General features: G+C 38.6%; 1 protein-coding gene across 2 annotated transcripts in view; it reads left to right on the forward strand.

Annotated features, from left to right (window-relative positions):
- emb (exportin-1 emb) overlaps window positions 1–24,988 on the forward strand; it is a 457,135-nt gene that overhangs the window by 252,505 nt on the left and 179,642 nt on the right. For both annotated transcript variants that reach the window (XM_090376567.1, XM_090376568.1), the window contains one exon: window positions 17,867–17,970. In XM_090376567.1, coding sequence (XP_090232693.1) covers window positions 17,867–17,970 — 104 coding nt within the window. The remainder of the gene's footprint in view (window positions 1–17,866; window positions 17,971–24,988) is intronic.

Raw genomic sequence — 24,988 nt, forward strand, 5'->3', positions numbered from 1 at the left:
CGAACAGAAGAAGATATACATTACCCAGCTGGCATCCATTGACATCCACTTTTGTTTGCGGAATATTCATTAAAAATCCAAGTTGAGTTAGTATGCTTCATCAAAAAATATGAAATATCAAGGACAATATCACGATCACTAAAGTCACCATTTACAGCATGGAATGTTAAAAACTTACATTTTCTGTTTGCTTTTTGATTTAGCATACACAAAATTATTCTACTCACTGAATTGTTACAGCCACCAATGACGTATGGTCATTGGTGGCTATGATCAAATTTCACCGAATTGTCATATACAGGAAAATATCATTCACCAAATTGTCTCATACAGTGAAGAATTGTCGCATATAACGAACCTTACACATCAAACTGTTGTACAATGTATTGCCTTATAACTAATGGAAATGATACCATTTGATTATATCATGTCAATTCTGTTTTACCAAACCATTGTGTTCCACCAAAAAGTGACAATCTCTTCTACCATTAATGATGTCCAGTTCTTGCAGAGTGGGAAATATTACAATTTGAAGAAACAGATCCTAAGACAAACCTGCATTTGAAACCCCCCAGTATATAACCAGTAATAAACGCATTAGTTATTTATTCATAATTAATTAATTTTGGCCTTTTGTCCAAGCTCATTGCATTGTGTATTAGAAAGTTTTCAATGAACACTTTTAATATACATAATAATCTGAGTAATGGATATACATAAGTCATAATATTTATCTAATCATAATCATAATGTTACAACTCATGTTCAATTTTTCGATTAAACATCAAAGTTGTAGCATTTTAAAACATAATTCCCTCTATGCCCTAAATCCTTAATTATTTCCTAATATAGTTTTGAATGTGTGTCTCTTACTTCCAGCAATTACTAATGAAATGTGAAAAACCTCATCATATTTACACTGCACTTTCTTATTAACCTCTACCATGCTAACTGCCCTCTCTGAAAGATTTAAATTCCTTACCTGGCTTAAACAAATTGGGTTAATTTCTAGACAGTGACACTCAATAATATTAGCATTAGCAGAGCATGTGATGTAACAAAACAACTTATACAGCATCAGCAAAAAAAAAAAAAAAAAAACACTCCCCATTTCATCCATTCATTAGCTACAAAAGTTTGTTTAGTTCTTCCTTGAATTTATTTAAGCTATCAACCTATCAACTTCCACAATGATGGATGGAAGTTTGTTGCAGCAATCAACTACCCACTGGTTAAAGGCAAATTTCTGCACATCTGTTCTACAACTTTCTTTCCACAATTTGAATTTATGCCCCCTCAGGACAAATCCCATCAGCGTTGAGCATTCTTAAACCATTCAAGGCCTGATACACCTCAGTCAGATCACCTCGCCGTTGCCTGGTCCCCAGACCCTCCAATTAACATTTCTTGGCAAGAGCACCCCTGTATTCCTCGTCAACAATCTTGTTGCCCTTCTGTGTACTCGTTTTAGCAACTCTACATCCTTCCTAAAATGAGGCTTCCAGACCTGTATGCAGTACTCAAGGTGTGGCCTGACCATTGTCTTATTCAAATGGATAATCACCTCCTTATCCCCGCTAGCAAAATTCCTGTATATCATTAACAAGACCCCATGAGCTGCTCTGGCAACCTGTCTGTACTGCTCATAAAAATTGATACCAGACTGAAAAAGACCTGAGGGACAATCACCCTCAAGTCTTTTTCATTCTCCAGTACCATGATTGTAGTACCACACAGTTTGTGAATTATTCTGGGGTTACTGCTACCCATATGCAGTATTTTTCAATTTTTCATTAGTTATTTTGCAGAAGGTTAAACTTCAGTTTCCACCTCGCAGCCCATCTGCCTAACTATCCTGTTGCAGTATCATACTGTGAGTAACAACCCTGCCAACCTCTGTATCATCTGCAAACTTGGATATTTTGCAATGGGCCCAACACCCAACCCGTGATGACTCTACTAATAACATTAGTCCATGATGAGTAGTGTTACCACTCAGTCCTCTCTCACTCAACCATCCCTTTATCCATTGTAACAACTTACTCTTAATGCCATACTGATTCAATTTGTACAGTAGTCTTCCAAGTGCAACAGTATCAAAAGCTTTTCTGAAATCCAAGTATATGATATCAAAATAACTTTTTGCATCCAGTTCCTTTGTGACCACATCATAGTATTCAGCCAGACAAAATTTCCCCTTGACACTCCCATACTGTATCTCAATTATTATTACTACTGCAGTCTTGTCTAGATAATCCTGCAATGCTTCTTTAACCAGCAACTCCATTATTTCCCCCAGAACAGAAGTTAAACTAACAAGTCTTTAATTACTTGTGTTACCCTTTTGATCCCCTTTGTGAATTGGTGATACATTTGCACATCTCAAGTTCCATGGGTTACTCCTGAGTCCAAGGATGCTCATAATTATGACTAAGGGTTTGCTTACTTCCTTTGCTGCCTCCTTTAATACAACTGGATAGATGCCATCCACCCTAGGTACATTTTTTATGTTTAACTTCCACAATTTCTCCTCCACTTTGCTCTCCATTATTACAAAATCATTTAGCTCCCTGTTAGAGATTAATGAGCTTCTGGACCCCGTTTCTCTAAGAATTCCTCATGGGTGAATCTAGAGGCAAAATACTCATTGTTTGTCAGCTACCTGAGCAAAATCACCAACAATCAAACCATGTTTTTCTTTGCATCTTTTGCCAAACATTTCTCGTAATCTGCCTTCACTTGTCTAACCTCCTTTGTGACTTGATTACAGACTGACTATCTTATATCTGCCATAGGCTTCTGTGTCACCTCATAATTTATATGCATCCCATGCATTTTACTTGTCTCCCATGAGTCTCAGTTCAATCAACATCCATTTAGGCCTAAAGTATGATGTAGATTTGAGCAGTTGGTTTTTTGACAGATTATTGTCACTCACGTAGTTCACAGTGAATAAACTCAGTCATGAATCTTTTCCTATTTCCTTAATCTCAAGTTATTGATTTTCAGCAGAGGTAATTTTAACAATCTGGAACAGAGGTGCAGAGCATCCATCAAGTCGTAGTTTCTTTTTGTCTGCTTAAAAACTACAAACTGGAAGAAACTAGCAGTATTGGATTTAGGATATTGGTAAGGCACATACTCAAAAATACAGATACTTTCTAAGAGTAATTAACATCTAGGAGTGTATTCGAAAATAGATCCTTTTCTGGATAAGCTCATTTTCATCATCTCACTATAGCAGAGTACTTACCTTCAGCTCCCCCTCCACACCAGATTTAAACACATTGTGTGTGATATTGTATCCACAAATCAACACTCCTTTGGTTGAACATATGCTTATTTCATTGTTACAAGTTGCTGCATTTTTATCTATCACTGCTAGATTCGTGGTTTTTTTTTTTTTTTTTTTTATGAAAACCCCAAACACGAGAAGTATTAGAACCTGTAAGTACTTAGTACCGTGCTTGGGTTGGAGATTGAGAAGACGAAAGAAGATATTTGTTGACATTAGACTTGAAATTCTGCAGACCGTAATTTTCAGGAAATATGTATGAAGGAAGGTTTTTCCAGAAAACGGCAGTTGAATGAATAAACAAGGAAGATGAAAAGTTGGTTCTGTGAGTTTGAAGTTGGACAGTAAATGGATGTTGGCTGGCGGCTGCACATGTTCGGACTGTATTGAAAGAGAGAATGGGAATTATAGAAGCCAATTCAGAAGTACAGTGCCCACAGAAGTATCTGTAGAAGAGGCATGGAGCAGAAACAGTACGTCTGTGAGACAGAGAGTGGAGAGACTCTGTTAGAGATGAACCATTAATGAACCTAATTGCCCCCTTCTGGATGGAACTAGAAGCCCGAGAGAGGTTTTCGGGGCACCTCCCCAGATGTGAGAAAAATATTCCATGGTAGGGCAGATTTGCAATTTGTTCAGAGTGAACCACTGTTTGGAAGAAAAGTTGCATCGAGAGTGAAAGAGAAAACCAAGTTTTTTAGATGCAGAGAAAGCAATATTTGTAATGTGCTTGTCCCAAGAGAAATTAGAAGTCAGGGTAATCTCCAAAAGAGATATATCATCTTGCCTAGAAATCAGAGTGTCACCAAAGATGAGCATAAGAATCCTTTTTTCGAGACATAAGACAAGATAGCATTTTAGAAGGATTGAAATCAACTAAGTTATCTTTACCCCACTGGAGATTTACCCCTCAATGTGGGCATCTGTACGTGGTGAGGGGACCTTCCCATGATGCTGCTGGATGTGGCCAACGGCCACAGCCTAGACTAACATCAGTGGAATCCGGCGTGTTTGCCGTGCTCTGCAACCCATGGAAATTTCGAAAGGGGGATCCTGGTAGTTCAGAAGCCCAGCTTCAATACACCACTTTGGTCCCTGCTTCGACAAGACAGATGGTCCTGGAAGGTCCGGCTTAGATCAATCAGCTAGTAGGTTCACCCGCAAGGGTCAACTTTGTCAATGCCATGCCCCTACCCTCATGGTCCGGGGACGGTATTCAAGCTGGCAGCGGTGCGGGTATGGTGTCTAGGTAGCCCTGGCCGTCCATTCCCCGAGTGCATTTATTGCATGCTGGGCAGTGGACATTCCTTTGGGCTCCTGGTGGGTGGGGAGTCCGGGCACTGAACCACTTCAAAAACTTCATGAATCCTGATAAATTTACTTCTTCAAGCACCCCATCCCGGTCTCTATCTGCAAATATAGACATTTACACAGATAGCACTATTGCTACAAAGAAGCAGCGAACTGAAATATTATCAGGGCCTGTACCAAGGTTTTTAATTATACACCCTACCAGCGAAAAACCAATTGGCAAAATGTCACCCTTTATACAAAAAGAGTTAGATGGGTTAGCATCTTCAAATCAGTTAAGAAGGCTCTGTTCTGGTGACCTCTTAATTGAAATTAAAACTGACAGGCAGTCAGAGCAGCTACTCCGAGCAACATCAATCAGAGGAATACCCATAGCAGTGACACCACATAGAACACTCAATTCATCGAGAGGTGTAATTGTTTGAGAGTGGGGACCTTCTCAACGTTACTGAGGATAAAATCTGCTCAGAACTGAACCCACAGCGAGTTATTGCCGTTAAGAGAGCTAATTCACATAGGGATGGGAAACTTGTTAAAACTAGAAACATAATCCTGACCTTTAACTCACCCAAGTCTCTTGATGAGATTAAAGCTGGCTACATCAACTGTCCGGTGCATCCTTATGTTCTTTACGGAGTTTTAGAAGCCAGAAATATGGACATTCTCAAATGGATTGCTGTGGAGTCCTTGCATGCACTCGATGTGGTGCAAAGAACCACGAAACAACAGCATTTTCAGCCACAACACCCACCTGCATTAACTGCGAGGGAGAACATCCAGTCTGCTCGCGAGCATACCAGAGATGGAAAGAAGAAAAAGAAATCCAAAAGAAGAAAAAGAAATGGCTGAAGGCCGAGCTGAACAAATCATACCTGTAGGCAAGGAAAGCTGTAAGACCTCTTAATATCAACAAACACAACAAACCCAGAAGGTAGCAGGGAGATGTTCCATCAGAACTCAGACAGACACGACCATTCCTCCAAAAGAGTCATTCACTCCCATCACATGTTACCTCTTAAGCCCACAAAAACTTGCACAGAAAGACCAGTCAGCTGCCATTCCTATATTGGTACCTCCTAATGCTCCACAAGTAACAAAAGCAATTGCCAAAGTAAAGACTAAGAATGTTGAAGTACCCCCCCTAGTACTCAAGAAAACATGGTTGTCGAGGAGAAGGAGGCACAAGATGATTCAGTCTTGGAACTCTTTGCTGAGGAGGAAATGGACACTGGATAGCATCTGTACTTCCCCAGGAAAGATAAAGCCAAGACTGGCAAAAGTAAGCCCTCAGCACCTCAGAAGCTGCCTGATTGGAACCACTAAGCCAAAATAATGGTTAAATTCCTACAATTGAACTGTTGTCGATTCTGGCGAAACAATGATGACATCAAGGCCCTCTGGCAAATGCAATAGCCAGTTTACAAGAGACATTCCTGAAGACAAAGCCAAAGGAAAACCCTTTCCTTCGTAACACTACTATTGTCCGAAAGGACAGAACCAGGGATGGACCTGCTCGTGGGGTGTTGCTATACTTCTAGGCAACCATATCCCATTTCAAACCAATCCGCTCTCCACCATCATAGAAGCAGTTCACCTTACGCTAGGGTTCTTATTAACAGTCTGTTCAGTTTATTTGCCATCTGGGACTGATATCTTCCAGAAAGACCTTGATGATCTCATTGTGCAGCTGCCTACTCCTGTCTTACTCCTGTGCAATTTCAATGGACATAACACCCTGTGGGGTAGTGCCAATGTTAATAGAATGGATGTGTCATAGAGCATATGCTCACTGACAATGATCTTTCCCTTCTAAATGTGGGAACTAACACAATTAGAAGGGAAAAATCTTCCCTTCCACATGCCTACCTGTATGTTCTCTGCTATTGACTTCTCAATATGCTCCCCCTCTCTCCTTCCTTCACTCACCTTGGAGGTAGAGGAGAACCTTTATGGAAGTGATCACTTCCCCATGATAACCAACTTACCTAAAGGTCAAGCCCACCTTTTAGGATACCACAATGGAAGATTGATCAGGCTGACTGGAATACCTTTCAATACCTGGTAAACTTTAACATCAGTGCAATCAGCCATGAGCCTATTAATGATGCAGTGGCATACGTCACAGAAAGCATTGTTTCCTCCATTTCCAAAAGCTTGGTGGAATGCTGAATGCACAGCAGGAAAAAAGACAAAATAAAGTTTGCGGGATATTCTGACGATATCCTACCACAGCCAATTTTTTTAGCCTTCAAAAGTGCATGCGCGAAAGCACAATATATTTTTCTTCAGAGCCAAAAGGAATCGTGGATCTGCTTTACATCCACTATTACCCAGTCAACCAGCAGTAAAGCTGTCAGGCATAAAATCTGGAGAATGAAGGGGAAATATACATCGCACCCTTCATTGGTCCTGGAATGTAATGTCTGCGTTATTGCAGACCCAACTGAAATAGCCAACGCACTTGGGGAGAGCTTTTCTGCCATCTCGTCAACATCTGCTTACTCCCCAGAATTTCTGGTCTGGAAAGACAAACTCAAAAAGCAGCCAATTAATTTTAATTCTAAAAGGTCTCATCCCTATAACTGGCTCCTTCACCGCGTAAGAGTTAGAAACAGCTGGAACTCTTACCAAGACAAGTGCTGCTGGACCAGATCTTATCCATTATGGTATGATCAAACATCTCTCTCTCCAAAATCCATGGACTAACTGCTCTTTCTATAAAACAGAATATTTCAAGAAGAGCAGTTTCCAGATTCCTGGCATAAGGCAATCGTGCTTGCCTTTCCTAATCCAGGAAAGGATCCTAAAATCCCAATCAGATACCATCCTATTGCTCTGACTAGCTGTCTGAGAAAAATTCTGCAGAGAATAGTCAGTGACCACCTTATGGTATTTGGAGGCAAATGGGCTCATCTCCAGATTGCAGTGCAGATTCCATAGAAATAGGTCAACTTTGGACCATTTAATCAGGCTTGAAACTTCCATTTGAGATGCCTTTTTAAAACGAGAATGCCTGGTGTCAGTGTTCTTCGATATGGAAAAAGCATATGACACAACTTGGAGATTTGGAATTTTAAAAGACCTCTACCGCATCGGCCTTAAGGTCACCCCCCCCTCCCCCCAAATTTTATAAAAACTTTTTATCTCGTTGTTCTTTCCAAGTCCTTGTAGGATCTACTCTCTCTCTCTCTCTCTCTCTCTCTCTCAGCCAAAAGGAGAGAGTACCTCAAGGATCCATTCTAAGTTTTACGCTTTCTGTCATCAAAGTGAATATCATCACAGAACGACTTTCTCCAACTGTAAGCTGTGCCCCCTATGTTGACTATTTTAGCATATTCTGTCATTCCTGCAACATGAGGGTAATTGAAAGGCAACCGCAACATGTAGTTGACCATCTGAACTTATGGACGATGAATACTGGATTCAGGTTCTCTCCACATAAGACCGTTTTGCAGAAAGCATTTTTGCAGAAAGTGCAATCTTCAACCTGAACTGAGGCTTGGACAAAATGCTATTCCAGTAGTACCTGAGACTAGATTTTTGGGCTCATATTTGATAGAAAGTTGAACTTTCTACAACACATTCATCAGTTATGTGTGAAGTGCATGAGAGGCTTGAATATTCTACGTGAATCTCTTCACATTCTTGGAGCGCTAACTGATACAATCTTTTGCACCTCTGTCGTGCACTCATGCGATCTAAGTTAGATTATTAAGTTAGTTATATGCATCTTCTAGATTCAGCATACTCCGATGGCTGGATCCCATCCACCGTCAAGCGATCCATATTGCCACTGAAGCATTTCTAACATCTCCTGGAGCCTATATGTCGAAGCGAATGGGCCCTTGTTATTGGTTTTCAGGAAACAGTTGTCTATACATTATGCTTTGAAACTGAAATCCCTGCCAGACCATCCCATGTGGACACCCGTTTTTGAGCCACGTTGGGAAAATCTGTATAACACTCGCCAGACTGCCAATCAATTCATATCCAAAGGCTACTGAGCGATTTGGACATAGCATTAGACAATGTAGCCCCATCACCAGGGCAACCTACTCCGACCTGGCATGCTCGTGTCCCAAACTGCAACTTCTCGCTTAACAATTGGAGAAAGGACAATACTCCATCTGTCTACCTGCAGCTGTTTTCCCAGACATCACAGTATCTGAGCAGATTTTCCACGAATGTAGTGTGTTCATTGCAGAGCTGCACGCAGTTGAGCTAGCCTTGGATCATATACAAACCACCCACCACAAAAAATATAATATATATACCGATTCTCTGACTTCATTGCAGACTTTCTCATCGATGAGGTTCAACCCTCATCCTGTCCTGACCCAGATACGGCAGAAGCTGCACTTCCTTTCACCATCTAAATTTCATGTTCATTTCTGCTGGATCCCAAGCCACACTGGGATCTCAGGAAATAGCAAACACTGTACCCAAATCAGCGAACCACTCTAACTCTTGTTAGTCCCCTATACAGACTTCAGGCAAGTAATTCAAAAGAAACTTCTATCCCAATGGCAACATTCAAGGCATGGACAGGCTGCAAACAAGTTATATGAGATTAAGCCTGTAATTGAACATTGGCAGTCTAGTCTCCAGCAGGAACTGAAAAGAGGAAGTTATTCTCTCTCTCTGCTCCGCATAGGACATTGTCACGTTACACATTTCTATCTGCTGAGGGCAGACGATCGTCCTATGTGTAGAAATTGACACCATTTTAACAGTCCGTCATATTTTAATTGAATGTCTGTCTTTTTATGATGATCGTCGTTTATGTTTTAGCCATCTGTCTAAGCCTAATACACCCAGACAGATTTTATCGGACAATGACAACACGTCAGCTATATTTAAGTTTTTAATAGAATAGAATAGAATCTTTAATTGCAGCAATGATAGACATACAATTAGTCCCGTCACGGCATTGTCGTGCCAGGGTTGTTGTTGTTGTTATTTGGTTTTTAGGAGCATTAGCAACTAAGGCCATATTGCTCCGGGGGAATATGCGGTGGTCATTCCCTGACCTTTCCGCATCCTCCGTATTTGGTGGTGACGGGCTCGAACCCCGGTCTAATCAAGAAGCATGTGCTACGCACTGCTGCTCCTTCCCACCTGGCTACGAAGGAGCCCTCGTGCCAGGGGTTACAACTCATTAATCTAAATAACTTTATCTAGCATGTTTTTATTATTTTATGCTTTATCAACTTTTTGTACCATATACTCTTTTGCAATATATAAACAATTATAATATTATACTTTTATATTTTATAGCTTTTTTGACTTCGTGCATTATAGCATTAGATTCTCATGCGCCATAAAATACTAAAACAACCAACCAACCAACCTGGAGATCGGCATTTAAGGAATTGGTAGCAGATATTTGAAAAGTTGAAGCTGATTGAGCTGGGCAAGTTCTCTCAAACTGGAAAGTGGAATGGAATGTGCTATCATCGTCAAATCTATGAATAGGATTTCCAGTCAGGGGAAGGTAATTAATATACAAGGGGAAAAGAGTGTGGGAAAGAACTGAACCTTGGGGGATACCAGCATGAGTGGAGAAGTTAGAAGCTGGAGATCCCTCAGTGAGAAATCAGAGATAAAACTGGATAAACAACTAAAAAAACAGTTGGCGAACCATAAGATGGAAGCTTGTTATGCCAAACATGATTGAAAGCCTTTGAGATGTCAAGAGCAACTCCTTGTGTTTCACCGAACGTTTCCATTGAATTTGTCCATAAATGGTTACATAAACCAGAATATCACCAGTACATCAACATTGACAGAATCCGTACTGGCAATCGTTGATCAGACAAAGGTTTCTAGGTAGTTTAAGAGTTGGCAGTTAATTGATTTCTCCATTACTTCTATTGGAATGAGCAGCAGCCTGGAAAACAAGGTGCAAGGAATTTCAGTGACTGCTGGGAGTCATTGCTGTACACGTAAACACATGGGTTGTGTTAGGGTAGCTAAGAATAGTTACAGGTGCACCAATGCTAGGAGTTTGGTAAATAAATTTGATAAATTTGAGTTATTGCTCAAAACATGAAAAGCAGATATTGTTGGGATAGCAGAGACATGGTGTCACACAGATATAAGGAATGCAGAACTGGAATTTCGGAAGTGCAATGTGTATAGGAAGGGAGGAGGGGTTATGCTATTAGTTAAGAAACACATAAAATCCAAGGAAGTGAAGCCAGTCGAGATCGCTGGACAGTGCAGTGTCGAGTTAGTTTGTTGTGACATAAGCATTGGGAGATCAAAATTGAGAGTAGGAGTGTGTTATAGGCCTAATGACTCTGATGAGTATAATAAGAAACTGTACAGGAAATAGTGGACCAGTAAATCAGAGAGTCTTATAATGGGGGATTTTAATTTACCAGATATTGACTAGAATTTGTGGGTTGGTCACTCACACTAGCAAGGCTTTTGTGGATGATTGTTTTCTACATCAGCATTTTTGGGAGGCAACTAGAGAGAGTAATACTCTTGATCTGATTATAAGTAATGATTCTTCGTGCATTAAGAATCTGCAGATACGGAACCACTGGGTGGCAGTGTGCTTAAAGTGGGATTTACTCAAAGAGGTAACTGCCATCAGGGGTAAAGGGAAGGATTTTTGCTTTCGTAAAGGCTACTACGGTGGTCTGAGACAGTATTTAAATTCTATACAGTGGGACCAACTGATGATGTTACTAACAGCAAATTCAAAATGGGAAGCATTCAAAGAATTTATCTTGGAAGCTACTAGACTTTACATGCCAACTAAGAAATATTGCTCAATGTTTAGACCTAAATGGATGTCAGTTGAACTAATGAGACATGGTGGAGAAGAAAAATGCATGGGATATGTATAAATTAATGGGTGACATGGAAGCCTATGATAGATATAAGCTGGTCTGTAACCAAGTCAAAAAGGAGATTAGGCAGGCAAAGGCAGATTATGAGAAATCCTTGGCAAAGGATGCAAAGAAAAACAACAAAGAATTCTTTACCTATGTAAACTCTAGAATGAAAGGGATAAATCAGATTGGTCCACTGGATATTGATGGTTCAACTGTTGATGATCCTGTTCAGGTGGCAAACTAAATGTGTATTTTGCATCCACATTCACCCATGAGGAGTTATTCAGGGAGGGGGAAATGTCAGAGGTGTATTCAACTCTCGCAGTGAGAGTTGAATACACCTCTTTCCTCTCAGTTATTTTGTAATAACTGAGAGGAAAGCGGAGGAGAAATTGTTGAAGATAAACATAAAAAAGCCACCCGGGGTGGACGGGATCTATCCAGTTATATTAAAGGAAGTAAGCAAACCCTTAGCCATAATTATTGAGAGTTCTTTGGACTCAGGGGAGGTACCCATGGACTGGAGATGTGCAAATGTGAGCCCAAGTCACAAAGGAGGATCAGAGGACGACACAAGTAATTGAAGATCTATTAGTTTAACATCTGTTCCAGGAAAATTAATGGAGGCACTAGTTAAAGAAGCACTGCAGGATCATTTAGACAACACTTCAGTTATAGCTCGTATAGCATGGTTTTGTTAAGGGGAAGTCTTTCCTGACCAATTTAATTGGATACTATGATTTGGGGCGCCTCCGTAGCCAGGTGGGAAGGAGCAGCAGTGCGTAGCACACGCTTCTTGATTAGACCGGGGTTCGAGCCCGTCACCACCAAATACGGAGGATGCGGAAAGGTCATTCAGGGAATGACCACCGCATATCCCGGAGCATTATGGCCTTAGTTGCTAATGCTCCTAAAAACCAAATAACAACAACAACAACAACTATGATTTGGTCACAAAAGAACTGGATGCAAAAAATAATTTTGATATCATATATTTGGATCTTAGAAAGGCTTTTGATACTGTTGCACATGGAAGACTGCTGAACAAATTGGAGCAGTGTGGCATTGGAGGCAAATTGCTGGCAAAGTGGGAGAAGACAGAGAGTGGTAATCAATGGACACTGCTCATCGTGGACTAATGTTATTAGTGGAGTCCCTCAGGGTTCAGTGTTGGGGGCCATTGTTGTTTTCTGTATTTATAAATGATATTGATGAAGTTATATCAGGCTTAATATTCAAGATTTGCAGGATTGTTAATGACAGTACGCTATGCAACAGGACCTAGAAAAGTTGAGCAGATGGGCTGAGAGATGGAAAATGAAGTTTAACATTGACAAATGTAAAGTACTACATATGGGAAGCAGTAACCCCAGAGTGACGTATTAACTCTGTGGTGGAGGATGAAAAGGATGTGGGGATAATTGTGCAGGCAGTTTTGAAGTTTTCTGATCAGTGCAGACGGTCTGCAAGAGTAGCTCATAGTGTCTTGTCAATGATATACAGGAATTTTTCTAGCAGGGATAAGGAGGTGATTATCCCCTTGTATAAGGCAATGGTCAGTCCACACCTTGAGTAGTGTATACAGGTCTGGAGGCCTCATTTTAAGAAGGATGTAGAGCTTGGAACAAGTACAGAGAAGGGCAACAAGATTAGTGAATGGAACAAGGGGTTGCTCTTACGAAGAAAGGCTTAAGTTTTTCAAATTACAGTGCCTCGAGACTAGGCACCTGAGAAGTGATCTGATTGAGGTGTATAAAGCCTTGAATGGTTTGAGCATGCCCAAGGTGATGGGATTCTTTCTCTTGCTCAGAATAATCACCTGAGAGGGTGTAAATTCAAATAGAGGAAAGACATATGTAGGATAGATGTGTGGAAATTTGCCTTTAACCAGCAGGTAGTTGGTTGGTGCAACAGACTTCCATCCTTAGTTGTGGAAGTTGATAGCCTAAATAAATTTAAGTCTGAGCTGGACAGGTATTTGGAATGAATAGAGGGTTGAAATGGGAGAGTGTGGTTTTTTTTTTTTTTTTTTTTGCTGGTGCTGCATAAACTTGCTTTCTTGCATCATATGCCTCTACCAATGCTAAAGAATAGAAGTAATTGGATGGAATAGATTTCTCATCCTTTTTAGGAACTGGCTGGATATGAGCAAATTTCCAAGCAGAAGGAAAATACCTTTGTAATGAGAAAGTGAAAAAAGGCGGCAAAGAACAGGAGTAAGTTCAGGAGCGCAGGTTTTGAGAACAAGTGGAGAAATATCATCAGGTCCTGTAACTTTCTGACATCTTTTGACGGAAGACCACAGCAGGCATTGAATGGAGCGTATTGGAAATGTTGGGAGTTGTTTTACCAAGATCATTAATACATGAGTTGGAAGGAAAATGGAATGCTAGTAGGTCAGATTTATTCTTGTCTGAAGTGACAACAGAACCATCTGGTTTTGACCGAGATGGGACAGAGATGCACAAAAGTTGCGGCCAGTAGCTTTGGCAAGAGACCAGAATGTTTGGCTACCATTAGGGCAAGAAGCAAGTTTTCTACTCTTAGCCTGTTCAAAGTCTAGTTTGGACTGATTAATAACTGCTTTACAATTGTTATGAGCTTTGGTGTAGGCAGAAAATGAAACTGAAGAATTTAAATCAAGCCAATTACAATATGCAACATTCTTCTCTTGAACAGTCTTAGCACATTTATTGGAAAACCAAGGTTTAGATAATGGACGAGATTTTAAAGTGGAGTGTGGGATAAAGGATTCCATTCCTGCAAGAATAATTTCACTGACCTGATTTGAGCAAACGTTGACATCAGAAGTTTTGAAACAGTAATCCGACAAAGGAAAAGAATAAAAGAAATCTTGCAGGTCATCCCCTTTTGCATTCTTTAATGAGGTTGGGGATAGCCATAAGATAAAAGCACCACTGGAGAAGAGACATTCACCAAGCTGTGATCTGCAGTGCCTAAAGGACCACTCACTTCGACTGTGTACTTAGAAGGGTTGTTTGTGAGAAAAAGATCAGGCGTGTTGCCATTATGGTTAAGATTGTAAGGCATTGTTGTAGGTAAAAGAACAATCTGTGCAAGGTCTTTAGTAATTGCAAAAGCTTCAGCATCTCGACCAGCTAGGTCGGTGTGACTAGAAAATGGAAGCCAGCTGGAGTTGTGAACATTAAAATCACCAAGGAAAATTATCTCAGGAAAGTACGACTGGAGAAAACCAAGTTGCAAAGAGAGGAAGTCAAAGAGCTCCAAGTGATTAGTGGAGTTGGGAGAACGGTAGAGACAACAGATGAATTTGACAGAATGAGGTAGAGATATTTTAAGCCAGAGAAGATTGAAAAGAGGAGATTCCAAATTACCAAAGTCTCTGACAGGGAATAATGGAACGGACATATGCACAAGTACCACCTTTTTGGTGAAAGGAATCATATATCGAATAATTTGGGAAACTGAGATTAGCAGTTGTTGAATCAACCGATAACTGAAATTCTGTGAGATAAAGTACATTGGGTACATTGGCAGACTGCAAGTGGAAATGGACATTGTTGAGCATCTGTTAGAAGTTAACATGTTATTGTGTATGAGAAGCTTATCTAGTATTAATATAACTATATAATGCAAGGAAGCTTAGGCTTTTGCTACACCAACAAAAAAAAAAAAAAAAAAAAAAAAGTACATAAGAAAATACAAAATACGAAGTTCTCTCATATAGATAACTATACAGTTGAGCTTTACATTTCTTAAACTCTCAGCCTCAACTACCTGCTGGGGGAACTTGTTTCAGTAATGAGCAACTTGATGGTTAAATGGAAAGTTTGTACAGTGTAGTCTGTACCTCCTCTTCTCTAATTTGAATTTATGGTCCCCTAATTCTAGAATTATCAATGGCAGTGAAAATTTTGCCTTAATTCATTTTATTAATCCCTTTCAGATCCTTATAAACCTCAATCAGGTTGCCGTGCTGTATTGCTCACATAAACAAAGTCTTACCTCTTACAGTTGCACTTTTGGTGATTTTATTATGAATGTTGCCTATTTTTGGACCCTTTCAAGAAGCTCAGCATCTGTTTTCAGATGTGGTGGGTCCATACTTAGACACCGAACTTCAAATTCAGTCTTGCAATTAATTTATGTAATGGGGTTATGACTTCCCTATATCTATTGGATATTTTTTGATAAATCATTGATAGGGCATCATAGGATTTCCTGGCTGCTAATTTGCACTTCTTAGAGAACTCATGTCTACTGTACTGTAACTCCAAGCTTCTTCCTATAAACCCAGAGGCTCACATTTGGTGAGTATGGGCTTGGCACACCCAGGGTCCTGAGCTGGATATCATCATTCTTCTCTTTCTTTGTGATTTCCCCCCCTCTCTCTCTCTCTCTCTCTCTCTCTCTCTCTCTCTCTCTCTCTCTCTCTCTCTCTCTCTCTCTCTCAGTAACTCAAATTTTTTTTTTTTTGGCTGATGCAGCCTAAGCCTCAGGCTTCCGTGTGCTGTAAGGCTAATAAAAATACTAGTTTTAATTCAAGGTTAGAAGTTATTTTGCATTGCTATTCTCCAAAAGAGTTGTATTCATCCAGAAGGATGGATGGATTTCATTTATTTATTTATTATTATTTTTAATTAATTAATTTTTTTTTGTTTGTTATCTTGTAATCTCTATAGCAATCATACAACCTCGGGTTTTGATATGACAAAATCCCCCCCTCCTCTCTTCTTTGCAGCACCAAATGAAGCAGAGTGTCAATGGATAAATTGGAATACAGATCAGTGATTGGTTCCTCTTTCTGCAAGTGAAAAACACCCAAAACAATCCATGAGGTTACTGTTAATGGGGACAACTACCCAAGTTACACTGTGCAGATAGCAAGGGTCATTTACCAAATACCTGAAATTCCACTTTTTCACAATTGCATTGAAATGAAAATAAACTTCATCTGACAAGCGAGCCGTATATAGCACTTGTCACCTCTGCATTTATCACCTCTTCCCATGCCGTAGATTGAAGTCTTCTCTGTTTATTATTTAGGAAAAGTTTAAGTTGCGTTGTATACACTTATGCATTGCTTGTGGGAAACATTTACAAATCCACTCGAAGAACCTTTGAGAATGTTGTGATATTCCAGTTTTATAAGCGACTTTTCTTTTTAAGTTTCCTAACATGAATTCTTTTACAACTTTCAGGGCTTCAGCTTTTGCTGGAGAGCCAACCCCCTGACTGTGTAAGAGTGTTTTTTCCACCATGACATAACCATGCTCTTCAGACTGCTGGTATAAAAGATGAATCATATCTTGCAATAAGGTAAAAGAGTATTAAAAGAAAGAAGGAAAAAAAAAAAAAAAAAGGCCTGAAATCTCTGCTCATCAGTGAAACTCTTTGTTTTTCGCACAAAAGTTCACTTCAGTCTTAATTGTGAGGTGCAACTTCCGCTATTTTGTTTAACAGTGGGGTATGTGCAATTCATAAGCATTTAAATTGCCAGCTTATTGTGGATCTCAGGCAAATCTTCCAGGTGCTACTATAAGCTGCTGCCAACTTAAAATGAAATTCAGCTAATGGTTTAGTTTAGTTTTGTAGTTATTTTGATTGCTTTTCCAGTAGAAAATCTAGTATTTGTCCTGGTTGTTTTATATGCACTGTGGAGACCTTATTAACTCAGGTAGTGTTCTAGCTGTTGGATCTTAGTTCCTTTTACCTGCAATATTGATAAGATCTAAACATACGATGAATTCAGTTTAGTTGCTCTTTGTCCAAGTATTGGTAGTCCATTCTTCGTGAATAGTTGTGTAGCCAGTTCCCTAGTAATAGATTACACCATGTGAAGGGTGCAAACTTTGGGTATAGATACTAGTCAGTTCCCCACAAATCCATCTAGGATGCAGATCTGAATAGTTTGCTTTGATCTGTTTGTTAACGCTCCCCAGTTATAATTTTTTTTTAACCTTCTAGGTTAAGTGAATATACTGTTTAAATTTTCATTCTACAAGGGGATAATTTAACATAAGCTATACAATGTTAGCAGTACTAATAAAATATTAATTGAAATAATTAAAAAAAAAAAAAAAATTCCAAACTGACAATTACATAGAATGCCAGTTTTGCAAAACAAGAAAACAACCAACCATATTTTCCTTCTGAAAGTTTGAGCTGTTTTTGTCCATATTATTTTTATATAGGTGTAGATTTATATTGTTTGGTTGTTGTCCTGCATATTTGCAGTTTTATTTGGAATCGAATTTTCATACTAAATATTCATAGTTTACATATTTTAAAGTTACGTAAATTGAATATAGTATTATTCTGAGAATTTTTATGAATTGTACCAGGCCAAGGCAGAAATAATATATGTATATGTATACAAGTGTTTTATGGCTTGTTTACAAATAACCCATGTCTTTCCCTACCTCAATAGTATACCTTACTCACTTGGATTATGTGGATACTGAAAGAATAATGACTGAAAAATTGCACAATCAAGTGAATGGAACAGAATGGTCCTGGAAAAATTTAAATACAGTGAGTAGAATCCTGAATATTTTTATTTTTTTTTTTGTTTTTGTTTTTGTTTGCTTATATCTTATCTTACCATTTTCTATTATTTTGTTTATCAACTGCTGTCAGCCGCATCTATTTTTTGTGTGTGAAGTTGGGCTCTTCTGCAGAAATACATATATAGGCTTGTACTTTTCCATTCCCTCTTTTATTTAACTACTGTTTTTCAGTGTGTTACAAACTGTTTACTCAAGAGAAAATGGATTTTTCTCTTGAGTAAATGGTGTATTACCTGAGTGATCAATTGTGCACTGATTGAGAATGTACTATGTTTCTACTTCAGTTTTGCTATTTTTAGGAGAGAGAAATAAGTTTTTCTGAAACTAAACTGCTGTGCACTGTTGACCTAGTCTCCAAATTTGCTGGTGATTGGCTAACTTATTCTTCATTTATAAGGGAATATGCATTCTCATACTGCTTTATAATACAATAAATTCTTGTTTATGAATCCTTTTATTATCGTAATTTTTCACATAGTGTGGTAATTGGAAAATGACACTGCAAGAAAAAAAAACTATCATTCTATGTACGAGTAAACAACCTTAGTTTATCTAAAATAACCTTCTCCCCCATCCAGACATCGCATGTGTCAATTAAAAGCAGCTGGAACAACTGGTGGAAGGCCGTATATGGTAGACTATTACAGCTTTTTGAATTTTTTTTTTTTTTTTTTTTATGAAAACCCCAAACACAACAGGTATTGGAACCTATATTACTTAGTACTGTGCTTGAGGTGGAGAAGATGAAAGAAGATATTTGTTGTCATTAAACTTGAACTTCTATAGACTGTAATTTTCAGGAAATGCATATGAAGGAAGGTTTTCCAGAAAACGACAGTTGAATGAATAAATAAGGAAGTTAAAAAATTGGTTCTGTGAGTTTGAAGTTGGACAGTAAATGGATGTTGGCTGCTTGTGACAGCTGTGTTTGGACTGTTTTGAAAGAGCGAGCGGGAATTATAGAAGCCAATTCAGAAGAAGAATGCCCATGGAAGTATCTGTAGAAAAGGCATGCAGCAGAAACAGTACATCTATGAGACAGCGAGTGGAGAGACTCTGTTAGAGATGAATCATTAATTAACTTAACTGCCCTCTTCTGAATGGAATCAAGACGCCTGAGAGGTTTTGGGGGCACCACCTCCAGATGTGGGAACAATATTCCATGGCAGGGTGGATTTGCAATTTATACAGAGTGAGCAGCTGTTTGGAAGAAAAGTAATGCTGAGAGCAAAAGAGATGCAGAGGAAGCAATATTTGTAATGTACTTGTGCCAAGAGAGATTAGAAGTCAGGGTAATCCCAAAAGAGAGATATATCATCTTGCCTAGAAATCAGAGTGTCACCAAAGATAGGGGCAGTAGAATCCTTTTAGCAAGATATAAGACAAGACTGAGTTTTAGAAGGGTTGAAATCAACTAAGTTGTCTTTGTACTGGAGAATTACCTGGAGATTGGCATTTAAGGAATTGGTAGCAGATATTCGAGAAGTTGAAGCTGATTGAGCTGAGCAAGGTTTCTCAAAATGGAAAGTGGGATGCAATGTGCTATCATCGGCAAAACTATGGATAGGATTTCCATTCATTGGAAGAAGGTCATTAATATACAAGAGGAAACGAGTGGGGGAAAGAACTGAACCTTGAGGGACACCAACATTAGTAGAGAAGTTAGAAGACAGAGAGCCATCTACCATCACCCTGAGTGAGCAGTCAGAGAGAAAATTGGATAACCAATTACAAAAAACCTTCGACAAGCTAAAAGATGGAAGCTTGTTTAGAAGACTTTTGTGCCAAACATGATCGAAAGCCTTTGAGTGTCAAGAGCAAATGCTTGTGTTTCACCGAACTTTTCCATTCAATTTGTCCAAAAATGGGTAACATAAGCCAGAATATCACCAGTGGATCAACACTGATGGAATCCATACTGTCATTCGTTGGTCAGACAGAAGGTTTCTAGGTAGTTTAGGTGTTGGCAGTTAATTGATTTCTACATTACTTTAGAAAGAGTAGAAGTGATTGCAATGGGACGATAATTTGATGGGAGGGATTTGTCACCCTTTTTAGGAACTGGCTGGATATGAGCAAATTTCCAAGCAGAAGGAAAAACACCTTTGGAATAAGAAAGTGAAAAAAGGTGGCAAAGAACAGGAGTAAGTTCAGGAGCACATGTTTTGAGAACAAGTGGAGAAATACCATCAGGACCTGGAGCTTTCTGAGCATCGTTTCGTCAAAATCCTTCTGACAGAAGACCACAGGAGGCATTGAATGGAGCATATTGGAAATGGTGGGATGTGTTTTACCAAGATCATTAATACTTGAGTTGGAAGAAAAATGGGATGCTAGTAGGTCAGATTTATTCTTGTCTGAAATGACAACAGAACCATCTGGTTTTGACAAAGGTGGAACAGAGATGGGCAAAAGTTGTGGTCTATAGCTTTGGCAAGAGACCGGAATGCTTGGCTACCATTAGAGCAAGAAGCAAGTTTTCTACTCTTAGCCTATTCAAATTGACTGCTTTACAATTGTTACGAACTTTGGTTTACGCAGAAAATGAAACTGAAGAATTTAAAACAAGCCAATTACGATATGCAACATTCCTCTCTTGAACAACCTTAACATATTTGTTGGAAAACCAAGCTTTAGATAAAGGTCGAGATTTTAAGTGGATTGTGGAATAAAGGATTCCATTCCTAGAAGAATAATTTCCCTGATTCGATCTGAGCAAACGTTGAAATCAAAAGTTTTGAAACAGCAATCCAACCAAGGAAAAGAAATCTTGCAGGTCATCCCATTTTGTATTCTTGCAATGCCAAACAACATGAGGTTGGGAATAGCCATGGGATAAAGGCTCCATTGGATTAGGTGTCAACACTGAAAATCACAACCTTTCAATGGTGCCTGGAGCTTTGGAAACAACATGTAAAATGGGTTTCAGCATGGTGAATGTGGTGGGTGTGACAGAATGCAAAACTCCCGAAGATTGAGATCTTTGTGACTTTATGCTAGAAGGACCAGCTGCCATCTTCTCCAAAACTGAGGCTGTATACAATAGATTGTTTGCAATAAACATTTCAAAATATCCAGATAGTAAGCAGCAATAACACTTTGGTCATTGGTAACAAACTCTCTGTGCACTATTCCTTTACTGTCTTGGAAATTTACGAGAATGGTTTTGATTTTTTTGCCATTTCTCGACAAACGTTTTTGGCTTTGAGAGAGTACTGAATTTTACTCTACACCTTGCCAGTTCCTAGCAGGATTGTACTGAAAACAGATCTTGTCATCTGTAACAGTTGAATTAAGAAAGTTGGGTTTGCTTGCTCTCAGTGGACATACTGAGTTCTCTGCAGTGTTCAGCTAGTGCCCGTCAATGACCTGTTAATGAATGTTGAATAAACTGCACACAGACCTTCATTTTCTAGGCAAGGAAAAAACAAAATTTGTTGTCCAGGTTATTACACTGAACAACAAATTTTGGGTCATATCTTGTTACAGGCAAAAAAGTAAGTGTACTTTATAGATTTTGAGGTGCTAAAGAAGGAAATTTAAAATGAAGCTGCTTAAAATGGCAGATTGGTTCTCGTTTTCAAAAAAAAAAAAAAAAAAAAAAAAAAAAGTTTTTTATATTTATATAAGGTATTTTTTATTTAATAGCAGTAAGATGCAGCTACGAACATACCTGTATCCAATACAGAACCTTTTCACATTTTGCTTGTTTTCAACTTCTAGAGCATCCCATTTCCTCACCATCCAGCAGTAATCAGCTAACATGGAGGGACTTTGCTTTTGTATCTTTGTTTCATAGCTGCGATGCCTTGATGGAAGCATTTGCCATGTTCATTGCTCACAACACCAGTTTGGTGTGGAGAAATCCAGGTGTGAGTGCAAGATATGCATCTTCAATGACATGTTACTCCCCCCACCCCAGTTTTCATAAGAAGTAATGAGATCTTCCACAAGCTGCATGGAGTTTTAGAAAACCAGTCGAAACATTTCGAAAGGCTTTCCACGCTGATTTTTCACTATCACTAAGAACACATTCGAACTGTTCAACCTCTGTATTAAGAAGTTGAACAGTTCGAATCTTCTCTGTACTAAGTATTGTGAATTTCTCTTGCTAGTATGTGAATGCAGGCCTGTTCACTTCCAAAGCCTTCATGAAATTTTTCATGAGTCCCAGTTCGAATGTGGAGTGGTGAATGCAAAACTTCATTTTAATCTACCAGAGGTTCAAATGCTACGTTCTTCAATTTAGGTGTTAATGATTTTCGTCCTGGCTAACTCCTCTTCTCGTAGTGCATATCCTTGACACAACTATCCCACTCTCAGAGAAAGCAACAGTACTTCGTGTAACCCTTTTGCAGTCCTAATAAAATGGCGATTAGCTTTAAATAATCACATACCTGCCACTCATACTTCTGATAGTCTACACCCAAGAGGCTGTATCCATGTTTGCATATGTTTCTTTTTCTTTTTTTTTTTTTTTGTGGATGGCATATGCAAGATATATTGAAGGCAGTATATTTCCATTGTGTAATAACACAGATAAGGCTAACCTTAGTTGCGTCTATAAATTGTCGGCATTATTTGGGAATGTGTGTCATGTTCACTGCTGCCATTAGACCATCAGTATTTTGATTGCTCTAATAATTTTGGTGAAATAATGGTAAAAAGTATAGGATAGCTGAAAGTCTGATTGCAGATATAAGGTAAGGCTCTGGTAAGCCCAGAATGAGTATTCCAACGGAAGGCTGTTGGAATACTTAGTGTTTTTTTTTTGTTTTTTTTTTTTAATATATACTCAAGAGCATTGGGATACTGATCAGATAGCTATATGAAATCTTGCATGAAATGAAAAAAAAAACAAAAAAAAAAAAGTGTTAAATTTCAAAGACTCCAGTTCCACACTGGTAGCACAGAAGAGGATGATCACTCAGTCAATAATGATAGTGTTAAATTGCAGTAATATCATTGAATCGGAACACCCAACATTTCCCAGAAGGAAAAAATCAACAAGGTCAACAGATGCTCTCCACTCATAAAAAGCAGTCCGATCAATCTTTAACAGCAATTTTGATGATCTGAGTGATTTATTTATTAAAATTAAACTGTTGGTGAATGTTTTCTGGAGACTTACTCCACACTAGTTTCTCTAAATTTCCGAATTATCCTATATATATATAAAACCATATGGGTACTGGGACTTCTGCCGCTGGAGGGGGTAGCAGTTCTGGTTAGATATACTGAACTTTTCAAACATATTCAATGGTGAAGCTCCTTTAAAGTTAGTTTTCATTGCAAAAGGACAAAGATTCTCAAGGTGAGTTCACACTTTTTGGGGACATTGTTTTTTATGAAGCACTTTTTTTATTATTATTATTTTTTATATTTATGAAATATGGACAAACCTTCACACTAATTCAGTCACGAAGCATGTTTGGGTATGTTTTTTTTTTTTTTTTTATACTCCAGACGACCACCAGAGATTTATTTTTTATACTCCAGAGATTACCACCATACCAGAGAAGTTTACAATAAATCATGAATATAATCGTATTTAGTAGACATGTGGGCTTGAATGATGATCCACTGAAAGAGCGTGTGGCATTGCACACTCTCAAGCCTAATTACTTTACTACTCGAGCCTCCTTTATTTCAGTCTTTAAGATTAAAGATTAAACGTGTTGAAGTGTATTTTACTTTATAAAAGTTTATACAGTCATGGCTAAATTTTATGTCAAACCTGTTTATTATTATCAATTTCCCTAGAAGATGGGATGGCACAAGGTAAAATTTTGCCCTCTGCAGTAGGGTATTGATGACCCTTTGTTTCATTAGTATTCTGTCTTATCCTTGCTCCCTGACTAACTGGATAATCTTTTCATGCAACTTTCATCTTCAACTTTTTTTTTTTTTTTGCTTGGCAATTTCAGCCACTGCTCTTGACTGATGAATCCCATACCCTGGATATGAGAGTTCAGCAAAGTAATTGAAGCATTCTGTCCTTGCTGTTGAAGTTCAGCTGCCTGTGGGTTTTACCTCTGCCAAAGACCTATTCATCTGTTTTGAATCTCTTCCCAAACACGGATGGTCAGTATGAAGTGACCTATTCCATAATGACTATTTTCACATTATCTGTTTAATACAAACACCGGTTGTCTCTTGGGATGCAGGATGTACTCTTTGAAATTTTTAACAAAGCAGATTGTAATAACTACTCCATATGCATCCTTTTTGATGGTCAATATATATAAAATCAGCATATTTGCAATGTAACTTTTCACATTACTAATCACATGCATTTTCCATCAGTGTTTTTCTTCCAAAACTGATGAATAGCCAGCATGAATGTTATAACCACAAAATAAATGGAGCATCAAACCCATAGCATAATAAAGATTGCTACAAAGCTAAAACAACTGTTTGGGATCTCTTTTGTATGCTCCCAAATACTTATACCCTAATTACTTTCATGAATTTACGGCCCAAGTTTGACAAATTAAGAAAAAAGACAAACATGACTTGGATTTACCTTCACTCAGATGTCAACAAAAATACTGACTATCAGCTTCTTGGGAAGAGAATAAAATCCTTGAATGGGAAATTTATGCCACTGCATTCTCCAATAATATAATGGAATTGGCATGGCCTGCCCTTTCTCACTGAAATTATCACTGCTGCAGCAGAGACGTTTTGTAATATCTTCATCTCTTCCTCTTATATATCCTCTTTTCCAAACAGGAGAAATGATGAGGAGCATTACAAATTTAAGTTTTTGACACACATCTCAATTATGTGCAGTCAGTTATATAACTCTGAAAGATCTCAAAGAATTGTTGATCAAATCTCCAAATAGTGCAGCAGGAGAGGATGGCATTCACTAGGTATGCTTGGGCAACTTTGTCAATATCTGTGCATTCTCCTGCTTTATTATAACTGACTATTTTTAAGAAAATACCTATCCTCTCTTTCATCATATCACTGTTATT

The sequence above is a fragment of the Mastigoproctus giganteus genome, chromosome 6, assembly GCF_048544385.1.
Source record: "Mastigoproctus giganteus isolate SK-2022 chromosome 6, ASM4854438v1, whole genome shotgun sequence".
NCBI lineage: Eukaryota > Metazoa > Arthropoda > Arachnida > Uropygi > Thelyphonidae > Mastigoproctus > Mastigoproctus giganteus.